The sequence below is a fragment of the Zingiber officinale genome, chromosome 5A (assembly GCF_018446385.1).
Source record: "Zingiber officinale cultivar Zhangliang chromosome 5A, Zo_v1.1, whole genome shotgun sequence".
Taxonomy (NCBI): domain Eukaryota; kingdom Viridiplantae; phylum Streptophyta; class Magnoliopsida; order Zingiberales; family Zingiberaceae; genus Zingiber; species Zingiber officinale.
The window spans coordinates 151,838,319-151,850,053 of NC_055994.1; the positions used below are offsets into that span (position 1 = coordinate 151,838,319).

Consider the following 11,735-nt stretch of genomic DNA (forward strand, 5'->3'; position numbering starts at 1 on the left):
TAAAAAATTGAGAGAGAATAAGCACATCAGAAAACGTAAACAAGCCAAAGAGAACACAAGGATTTACTTGGTTCGGAGCCTTTGGCGACTCCTACTCCAAGGCCCGCACACAAGGGTGCTTTCGATGGGCAATCACTAATAATTCGAAACTTATTATAAACTACGTACATGAAGTATGTATTGAAAGAAAAATCGATAATTAAGAAAATAAGACAGGAAATAAACCAAAACTTCGTCGGAGATCTTTTCGCAACGTCGCAGGAGCACAAGAGAGTAGATTCTGAGTTGTGTTCTGACTCCAGCCTTGACCCTCCTTATATATGAGGTTCGGGGTGCCTGTAACCTTCAGGGCGTCCTAGTTATGACGTAGCCGAGCCAATCAGTGAACTCCACGCGGCGAAATGACGTTGGAGATAAATTTTTGCCTCAGGGCGCCCGGACCCTAGTTTTCCAGCATCTTCCTTCCTGCAAGAAAATGTTAGTCCTGAGACAAATATATAATACATATGTCCTACAAAATAAAGTGTTAGCACAATTTAAGTTCAACAAGTAGAGCATGACTTAGATTCCGTCTTTCCGATACCGGAATCTAGTCAAGATCTCGACTTAGAGTTTTGAAATGGTTCTAAGTCAGATCGGTGCCTAAGTTTCCTTCCCGGGAATACGTCCTCACAGTCACTCCCTTCCAGTGACTTACCTTCACTTACTTGCCAGACGTCCGGTCAGCCCTTCGACCTAGCCGAAGTTCGTGCCAAACGTCCGGTCAGCCCGTCGACCCGTTTGGACTTCGTGTCAGCTATGGCCCGTCGACCTAGCTAGACTTCGTGCCAGACATCAGGTCAGCCCATCGACCTGTCTGGACTTCTCTTGCACACTCGATCAAAGTGTTAGATAACAATGAAACTAACTTAACCTATTTTGTCATTTATCAAAACTTGAGTTAGACCGTTAGTGCTAACCGCACCAACAATAACTTCATAGACATAAATAGAGTTTCCCTAACCTACCATCATTCAAAATTTTTCAAACACCGTTTATCATGTTAAACTTTTGGCTTTATTTATCCTAGTCCTAATTACCTAGTCGAGTAAATTATTATTTTGGAGGTATTAACTAATTTGTAGTCTCCCCTTGAATTATTGATTTTCCTTTTAAATTTTTGTATAATTAATGTTAATTTCAGTTAAGATTTAATATTTAATTTATAATTTATAATTTAAAATTAAAATTTTAATTTTGAATTAATTAAGTTAGTTAAATTGTCTTTCTTTAAAGGAGTGTTATTAAGATTATATTTAATATTTAAATTTTTATTAATTCTTAATTTTAGATTGATTAATTTGTTTGAATTATCTTTCTTTAAAGGTTTATCTTTAATGTTTAACTTCTTATTAATTATTAATTTTGAATTTGTTAGATTATCTTTATTTAATATGCTATCTTTGATATTTAATTTCAAATTTGTTAACTTTGATTTTGATTTTATCTGCTTGATTTTATACTTATATGATTTTTTTATCTTTTAAGTTTATATCATTAGTTGGATTTGTTACATTAGTTTTTTCTATGTCCTTATCTTAAAGATTTAAATTTTTGTTAATTAAATTATCTTAATTTTGGAATGAAATTTATAAATTGATATTATCTAGATTATTAAATAATTTATTAAGGTATTTATTAATTTTATCTAAATCTATTTTCTTATTTTTAAGTTTTAAATTCAAATTTATCTTAATGTTTGAATTAATTATTTTTAAATTTTTATTTAATTTTAAATTTTTTGAATAAATTAATTTATTTGAATTAATTTGGTCAATGTTTTATTTAACTAAGTCAAGGTTAATGTCGATTTGATTGAAGTCTTGATAGACTTGATCAAAATCTATATTGTTATACACCATACTTGAGATAATTTCATATTTATCTAAATTATCATGTAGATTATTTAAACTATTACTTACAGAGGTATTTTGATAAATTATATTAATCTTAAGCGCATCCCCTAATTTAGTAGGATTCTACGTTGGATTTGACTCGAGTTTGGATTCACTTTTGATTTGATCCTCTAGCTCCATTGGCTCCTCGTGAAGCTTGGTCAGACTCATAGGTATCTCGGTATTCTCCAATTTTGCAAATGATTTCATTAGATAATAGTTTTACAATTGAATTTATTACCTTTATATTGGCTTCTGTATTTTGGGTTAATCGTCTTAGTGTTATGCCACCATCAAAGTCGTTCATAAAGATGAAGTTTTTCATCTACATTCTCCACAGATTGAATTCGTGCATCCTGTACATCTCATGTGGAGGTGGTTCGTTGACATTTCGCCCGTGCAATTCTTTATACACCATTTTTCAGTACTAAAAGAAAATTCACAGAGATTCCAAGACTATGTCTTGGTGTAAATAATGCGAGAGATAAGGAAATTACTTGAGTAGTATTGCACAAATTTTGAGAAAAATGATAATAAAAATAATATTATGACAAATTTTGTCAAAATGATTATTTTACCAATTCTAACTTATGGTGGAAAATAAAAGCAGTTTTTTAAAAAAATTGGGAGGGAAAAAACAAAAGGCGTAAGAATAATTTTTAAACAAAAATAATATACAATTTTTCTTTCAAAAAGGAATCCCCTGCTCGATTGGTGGTTTCACCAATTCAAAGCAGTCTTGCTCTGATACCACTTGTAGGACTAGAAAGATGCTAGGGGGGGTGAATAGCGTTATTCGAAAAATCGTGACTAAAAACAAGTACTCAACGAAAGAATAAAAGACAACACAAACAAAGCCAAGTTTTACTTTGTTTTGAGCCTTCAATGACTCATACTCCAAGGTTCGCACTCGTCGAGTGCTTTCTTTGGGTAATTCACTAATAGCTCGAATGATTACAAAATTTAAGTACATGAATTGACAAACAATGTTACCGATAATAGAGAAAGTAAGAAAATCTTGATTGCCGGTTGTCGAAGGAGCGTCATAGGAGCTTTTTCGGAGCACCAAGTAAGAGTAAAAGTCGTAGCAGTTGTTCTAAAGCTCATAGTTGAAGGCCTTTATATAGGCCTGTTCTGGGTGCCTAGAACCCCTCTGGGTGTCAGGACCACGTGGCTCGGTCAGTCGATGCGCTCTACATTAGCTTTTGAATGAATTGTTGGGTTCGGGTGCCTAGACCAACTCCGGGCGAGCCTGTTCTGGGTGCCCGGACCAGCTTTGGGCGCTCGGATCCCTTCTAGGCACCCGGATCCCTTTTGGGCGCTTGGACTCTCCTTTTCTTTAGCAGCTTCTTTCCTATAAAAAGGTTAGTCCAGACAATAGAGAGTATATTTGTCCTACAAAACAGAGTTAACACAACATAATACAATAGTAGTAATAATCAGATTCTGTCTCCTCGAGACCAGGATCTAGTCAAAGTCTCAACTTAAGTTTCTCAAATGGACATAAATTGGACTGACGCCTATAGTTCCTTCAACGGGGAAGGCGTCCTCACTGGATCTCTCCTCTACTTGCTTATCTTCACTTACCAACTGTAGTTGCTTGACTTGCCTTTGATCCACCAGGTATTCTCGCCAGTTGTCGGGTCCGCAGACCCAACTAGACTTCGGTCGATTGTCAGGTCCCGCGGACCCAACCAGACTTCCCGCCAAATATCGAGTCTCGCAAACCTATCTAGACTTTGCACCAGGTATCAGGTTCCGCGGATCTAGCTGAATCTTAGCCTGGTGTCAGGTCCTTCAGACTAGTTAACTCCTATACACTTGGTAGAAAGATTAGACAAACACCACATCTAATTTTAACCTATTTGTCATACATAAAAACTAAATTATTAGTGCAACCTGCACCAACATGGTATGTACTATTGGAGTTACTATATTGATTGTCCATTTATATATTGCGTGTGCACACGTGTCTGGTGTCGACTATTAGAAGAATCATGTTGATTATACCTATGTTGGGTGGACACGCATATTTGGTGTGGTTATTGAAGGTATCATTACCTATGTTATATTGTGCATGCGTGTCTCTGGAGTTGAGTTTAACTTGTCTTGTCGTGCCACCTGGCCACTCGGGGGGAGTGATATCCGGTGTTGTGAGCAATCAATGACTCCTTTGCTATGTACCGAGATAGTTACTTAACAAACTATCCGCTTCGGTCACTCAAGAGTAGTGGTATTTGGAGGGTAGTACAATTGACATTATCTTGACCTCTCGGGGTATACAGGGGTCATTGTGTCTCGAGAGATGGGCAAGAGTGGCCATGTTGCATGCATGTGATATGCATATGATATGTGATGCATTTCTTGGAGATATATTTATATACATATCTAGTATATACTAGCTACATGTGATTGCGATATATTGCATTTGCCTGAGATATGACTGTTGCATATGATTGTCATTATTCATATATGTGCATTTATTATACATGTATATGCTGTCATTTATATTGCTCATGTGTTATGAGCAGATCTATTGTTGATTCCAAGTGAGTTTATTGATCACTATACTATATGTGTCAGATCTAGATTGGGGTTGTGGTGTCGTGAGGGGTGGGCGGAAGTGACCATGTGTTCATGCAACAGATTGAGGGGTCATGGTGTCTTGAGGGGTGGGTGAGAGTGACCATGTTGCATACATGTGATATACATATGATGCAGGATGCATCTCTTGGAGATATATTTGCATACATATCTAATAGCTACTAGCTATTAGCTACATGTGATTGTGATATGTTGCATTTACCTGAAATATGACTGTTCTATATGATTGCCATGATTCATACATGTACATTTATTATACATATATATGATGTCATTTATATTGCTCAAATGTTACAAACAAATTTGTTGTTTATTCCTAGTGAGTTTACTGATCATTATACCTTATGTGTTCAATCCAGATTAGGTAGATGTATTCATTATGTCAGTTATAATTATGTGCATTTATTATGTCATATATAATCATGTTCTTATTTCTCTACTGAGACAGTATACTTTGATCTCCATGTTTTATACTGACCATGCACTGTTTATGTCTATTACCCGTTGAGTTACCCAGACTCACCACCTCTTGTACTGGTTTCCTTTCGCCAAGGAGGGGGTAGAGGATTTATGGAGTCACCCAGAGATCCTATCCGCCAATCTCATATCACATCGACCGTCTTCTTCTGTTATTGCTCTCACTTGCTTTATTGGTTTTGAACTTAAACATGTAATATGTATCTTTTGTGTGGATTTTTGGACTTGTGACGTCCTTTTGTTTTGGTTATGTACTTGTTGTATTTAAGTCGTGCCGGCACGTAGTTTGTCATTTTCGATTGTGTGGCTTTCCTATATCTTCCATTGTCTTCTTATTATAGCCGTGTGGATTGTTTATTATTTTGTTTTCTACTCTAGTAGTGTGGGTTGTGTATACAACTACATGATTATTGATCCAGCTGTGTGAGTTGCATATTAAACTGCGTAATTGTATTTTATTTCCAGCGTATGGCTATTTAGGGTGTGACACTTGTGGTCCCATATGTCCTCAAGGATAAATCCTCAAAGCGCAATGGCAAGGTGTCAGCAGTCGACACCCATGGTCTTCGTCGTCCTTGTAAGACCATCCAATTTTGAATCAATACTCTACTTGTGAAGATAAATCTGTAGACTTTTTTCACTTATGAATACTTCGGCTCAAGACTATCTAATCTAAGTTTTTCTTCTAAATTTAACGTCAATACATGTCCCAATAGAAAATCGAATTATGGTACTATGAAAAATTCCACCACGCCATAACTACTACATTAAATTTTGGACTATTAAAGGAAGTTTTAACTTATGAGCAACTTTATTTAAAACTAGAAGTGTATCAATCTTGAATAAAATAATTATATATTATAATAATTTTAAATAAAAATGTATAAGATTTGATTAAGTTAAAATAAGTTTGATTAAATTAAAAAAAAATATATAATATTTTTTTACCGAGTAAAAGTTATTTGCTTATAGAAAAAAAGAAAACCATTGTTAATTATATACCACTCTTTTAAAAAATATTAAAATAGCGCATCTATTTATAATTTAATATCTTAAAATATCTCTTCCTGCTTTAGATTGCTCCAATCTCAAGTGCAAACAGTTACACTAAAATTATGTTGTTTTTGTTAAAATTATTTCAAAATGATACATAAGGATATTTTAAATATTAAATTACGAGTGAAAATGATGTTCTAATGATTTTTAAATGAGTACCTTCTGATCATGTGAATAATTAGGCGTTTTACTTTTTTAATTTACTTTTTATCAAAGTTTTTTAGGATGAAAAATGACATGTTTGTTGTTTTAATTTTAAAAATTTGAGGTACTTTTTAAAAATCGGAAAAATGAAAATTTTCTGATTTTTATCTAAGAAATTTTATAATTGGTACATAGCTCTTTTGTTGTGTGTTTTTAGGTTGTTTATGCATTTCTTAATAGTAAAGTTGACAAGTACTAATTAATTTTTTATTTAGTCCATTAAAATATATATATAATCTGCAATAAAAATATTATAATCGGTTTTTTTAAATGATTCCATATCAACAAGAATTGAATGCTAAACATGTCCGTGAAAAAAAAAACGAAAAATTAGTTTTGTTTGTTATATGCACATTAATGAGTGGCCGTCAGGTTTGTTTGTTTGTTTTGTTTTTTTTTTTAAATCCTGGTGCGAGAGTCAAAGTTAGCTAGACATGGCTTCTTACAGCTAAGAGTCAAAGTTTGCACATTATATTTATTCAAATATTTTTCACAATCTATTTTTAAATTATATGAAAAGATATAAATCATACGATAATTTATAATCGATTATGATTAAAAAATAAAAGCTAAGAGTTTTTTTTTCAAGGATATATATCATTTGAATTTGATATCTGTCTCATCAAGATTAATACAGTGGATCTATATATATTTTTATTATATAAGATTTGTAAAATAAAAAAACGTTGAATAAAAGGTCTCGAGTTACAGGGGTGAGATGAAATTTATAGTTTAAGAGTCGTAATTAAAAATTCAAACATATTTTGTTTTTATTTCAAAATTAATATAATAGGTATAAAGTCATATAACAATCATGATCATATATCATAAAAAAACCTCACTATAATTATTAGTGATGAGATGTTTTAATAAATTTTTATATAATTATTAGAGATATTTTAATAACTTTCGATATTTTTAATGTGGTATATTGGTATTAAAAAAAATCTTAGAGACTAGATCATCTAGTAAAAAAAATATGGATTAAGGATGAATCATTTATAATTACGGTTGGATTGTGATCATGATTAGATCATAATTAGTTATGATTTTTTTTTTCTGTGTTCATCATCTTCTTAGGTTATAGTTTGGATTGAAATGGATGACCAGAGGTCATCGGAGATGGACAAATGATCAGACTATCGGGTGCTAAGCGAAGAGAGGAGAGACGACTTTCGACCACCCGTCCCGACCTAAACTATAACTTGAAGGACAATTAATTTAGAAAAAAATCACAACCAATTATAATTAAATCACCATAATAATTCAACTAGATTACTGGACATCGGAGGACATCCTCGCTCGGCACTCAATAACCTAACTGCTTATCCATTACCGGAGGTCCCCGGACAACTTCCGATCACTCGCTCCAAATAAAAATTATAATTTGATAGGGACGATGAACTCAAGAAGAGATCGTAATCATTTATGATTAGCTTATAATCATGATCCGACCATAAATATGAATGATACATCCCTCAAATAAAAAAAAAAAAAGATCCAGCACATCTGTGCTATGCTAACCAACCGTCCAATGGATGCATTTTAATTTTGGCATTATAAAAGTAGCGAGAATGATTTTAAAATACTTAAATTTTAGTCGCATTAAAGCCACCTCAAACTAGTTATCCGAACCGCTGCTTGTGCTACTCCAGACCACGCGTATTGTCCCAGACAGGGACAGGAACCGAGTCCGATAACTACGCGAGAAAATTCTCAGACGACGTCATTACTGCCGCAGTGAGGCACACGTGTTCTGTGTCTTCGAGTAAATTAGGCATTGCATGATTTTGCTCCGACAGCAGAGCAGTGTTCCTCGATGAACCCCTCCTCTCCTCGCCTTACTAGGGTTTATTAGATAAATTATATCGTCGTCTCTCGTCGACCACCCCAGTCCGCGCTCCATCGATTCAATGGCGTTCTCTTCGCCATCTCTGCTGTCGTCTCGGTCTATCTACCTGATTAACCCCGTGCTCTTCTCTCCTTCCGCCCGCCGATTTGGCGCCAGACCTCGCAGATGGAACCTCTGTCGTCCCAATCGGAAGTTCTTATCGGGTACGCTCGCGCCGTTTTGTTGGATGGCTATGTTAGTTAATCTACTGGGAGTTTCTTCTTCGGCATTTTTAGCTCTTGATTGCTTTGTTGGCTATCGTGGTCAGTAATGGCGACAGAGAACGAGGTTTTTACTTCTCCGGAAGTAGCGAAGTCATTTGATTTTGCATCGGAGGAACGCATCTACAGCTGGTAATTTTTGATGCATTGCTCCACTTTAGGTTCTACAAGTTTCTGCGAGTTCCAAGTTCTGCTAGGTTCACTTCTAGGAGGCCACAGAGAAGATAGTGAGGTTGTTTTACTTTCTACTATTATGCAATAGCTAGAACTAATGCTCCTTGGGTTTACGGGAAACAAAATTTTAGGTATTTCTAGATGAGCAAATTGAGAAATGATCTTCTTTGCTGCCTACCAGTGTTAACTTTTTTCTGAAGCTTTTGAGACATGTCATACGGTTATAGTTTCTTTCGACAAATCTTGATTTTGTCAATTGATTGGTTTGTTTCATGGAAGCTGTACAACTTGTAACCATATATGTATCCTTATATACAGTGAATAAGCTACTCACCTATGCACACAATTCAATTGCGTATTTATTTTGCGGGCTTGGAGCTTTTGTAGAAATGTTTGTATTGTTATGAAAAATATGATGGCACAATTGTATTTAGCAGTACTTACAAACTATGTATCCTAGTTTTTCTGCTATTGTGTGCCGTTTTTTTATGTGCATGCTTGCACACTTGCTTTGCATGTTAAAACCTACCAAGGGAAGGTTACTAGCTCGTATATTTTTTTGAATTTCTCTGTTAACATCTATTAATTTGTTCAATGTTCTCCCCAATAATATTTCAGCGCACTGTATGTGGGTCCCACTGGTGTAAGTTTTCTATCAAACTTGTACTGTTTACTAAGAGATGGATACCTCTAACAAGCACTAACAACCATATTTATTTGTTATTTTTGAATTAAATTTCTTATCCCATGCATACCTTAAAACTTTCATCTTCTAGAGCTTCCAACATGAGAAGAGAAGAGTTACATTTTTTAGATGTTAGCAATCATTGTAAAAAATATTTCTCTTATTTTTGATAAATTGGGTACAAACTGCATTAGATTCTTATGCTGTGTAAACAAAATAGTAAATAATTCTGGTCATGACTCTGGTTATTGACATGCCATTTTTTTAGTTTCATTTACAAGTCCAAACTTTATACCGTGACACCAATCAAACGGCCAAACTTCGTACTTCATTGGATTTTTTGTTTTATTTCTATCTTTTTAGATCACGTTCTGTATGTTGTACTTCCATGAAGCAACCAAACATTTCTCTTGGATGACTTAGTCTAGTATTTTTAGGTGGGAGGCTCAAGGGTTCTTCAAGCCCAGCTTTGACAGGAGAGGAGATCCTTTTGTAATTCCAATGCCACCTCCAAATGTGACTGGATCGCTACATATGGGGCATGCAATGTTCGTCACTCTTGAGGTTAGAAAACTTAGATAAGTTTATTGGAGTATTTAATAGTCAAATCACTTTTTATTCTGGCTAAATAACAGCCAGTAATGACCTTTTACTCCAAGATGTCTTGATATTACATCTTGGTAGAAAGATATCATATTCACTTTTAATGTATGATATTCATATATTAATTTTCGTCATTTTATTTCTCCCATTACACATCTCGCCACAAGGTGCCGACTTGAAACTTTTATGACTGAAATTTCCAGAAAATAACAAGTTTTTCCAAAGATTTCTACGGCTGAAATTATTGGTTAAATTTGATCTTTCATATGAATGTTTCTTATACTAGGACATAATGGTTAGATATAACCGCATGAAAGGTAGGCCTACACTTTGGATTCCGGGTACAGATCATGCTGGCATAGCAACTCAGGTAAGTCCTCTATATATCCTGTGACACTTGGCAACTTGAGCATGAACTATTTCCTTTTGTCTAGTGCTTAGCAAGTGCTTCTGTGTTACTATCTTTTAGTTGGTGGTGGAAAAACTGCTTGCATCTGAAGGCATCAAAAGGTCTGAACTGAGTAGAGAGGAGTTTACAAAAAGAGTGTGGGAGTGGAAAGAGAAGTGAGTTTATGACTGCTTCTGTATCGGAAGTGAACTTACGTTTTTGTTATGTAATATATATGATACTCAACTAAATTTATGTACTTTATATATTTCTGTATACTCATAAGCCAATTGAATAACTTAGCCATCACTTCCAATATAAATTTCTACTTCATTGCATTAGCTCTCTTCAAGTTGAGATTGCTTTAATTTGTTTTGTTACTTATAGGTATGGTGGAACAATAACTAGCCAGATAAGAAGGTTGGGTGCATCATGTGATTGGACCAGGGAACATTTTACTCTTGATGAGCAACTAAGTCGTACGTCAAACATATCTCCTTTTTTTTGTTGATGCATAGGGCTCCAAACCCTGTTTTACTTAATATATGCATTGAATCTCATGATCCTTGAGCTCGCTCTTTATGACCGCATGCAATGCCCTACAGCCTTCTATGTCTGCACCATTTTCCTCATATCAAGGGGAAAAGGAACCTGAGCAATACAATAACAATGAACAAAGAGGAAGAGATGAGGAGTTCACAGAAAAGAAAGTTTATATCAATATTTTATTTTATAAAAGGATGATTGTCTGTCACTTCTAATAGAGAAGCTAAAATCTCCAAGAAATGTGCTTTAATCTAAAGGAGAGAATTTTCTTATTGCAATTTTTGTCGTGTAGTTATAAATTGTCTACTTATTATTGATAATCTAGTAAATATTTTTCTTTTTGTATGTAATGTATGAATGTTGAAAGGCCATATATCCATATGATCTTCATGTTCAAGCAAAGTTTTGTACAAGATCAATGTTAAAGCTGGTTCTGGAAAATTTTGACATGATCCATCTCTGATTTTGTGATTAAATTTTCTGAATGCTTCCAGGGGCCGTTGTTGAGGCATTTGTAAAGCTTCATGAGAAAGAACTCATTTATCAAGGTATTACAGAACTAATGGACTATACTTTTGTCCATTGTTTTAGAATTTCTTTACTAAATTGTTAATATGAAGTTTCATGTAAGTTTGTTATTTGTGATCATAAATGAATACTTACTACAGAATCCAAACTTCTTTAATACTTCTTGGGAATCCTTATACTTTTGTTGGTCTATTGGGGTATAAGTAGAATGTGATTGGAATGTCATGATTAATGAAGTCGCTAAGTTGTTTTATTTGTTAATTTAATGGTTGTTGGGAGTTATTGAAGCGAAAATAGTTATATGATTTTAAGCTTGGACCCATGTGAAGTATTTAATCTTTGGATATTATTGTATTATATATGCTTTTATATTTTTAGTGTAATAGTTCTCTTTTTTTAAGCACAATATGACATTTGCTCTCTC

The 11,735-nt window shown here is 34.2% G+C and overlaps 1 protein-coding gene across 1 annotated transcript in view; it reads left to right on the forward strand.

Annotated features, from left to right (window-relative positions):
- The first annotated feature begins 8,129 nt into the window (after window positions 1-8,129).
- LOC121980212 (valine--tRNA ligase, chloroplastic/mitochondrial 2) overlaps window positions 8,130-11,735 on the forward strand; it is a 16,280-nt gene continuing 12,674 nt past the window's right edge. Inside the window, exons 1-7 of the mRNA XM_042532171.1 lie at window positions 8,130-8,330; window positions 8,435-8,519; window positions 9,684-9,810; window positions 10,136-10,219; window positions 10,319-10,413; window positions 10,625-10,716; window positions 11,278-11,360. Of these exons, the coding sequence (XP_042388105.1) occupies window positions 8,189-8,330; window positions 8,435-8,519; window positions 9,684-9,810; window positions 10,136-10,219; window positions 10,319-10,413; window positions 10,625-10,716; window positions 11,278-11,360 (708 nt within the window). The 5' untranslated portion in view covers window positions 8,130-8,188. The remainder of the gene's footprint in view (window positions 8,331-8,434; window positions 8,520-9,683; window positions 9,811-10,135; window positions 10,220-10,318; window positions 10,414-10,624; window positions 10,717-11,277; window positions 11,361-11,735) is intronic.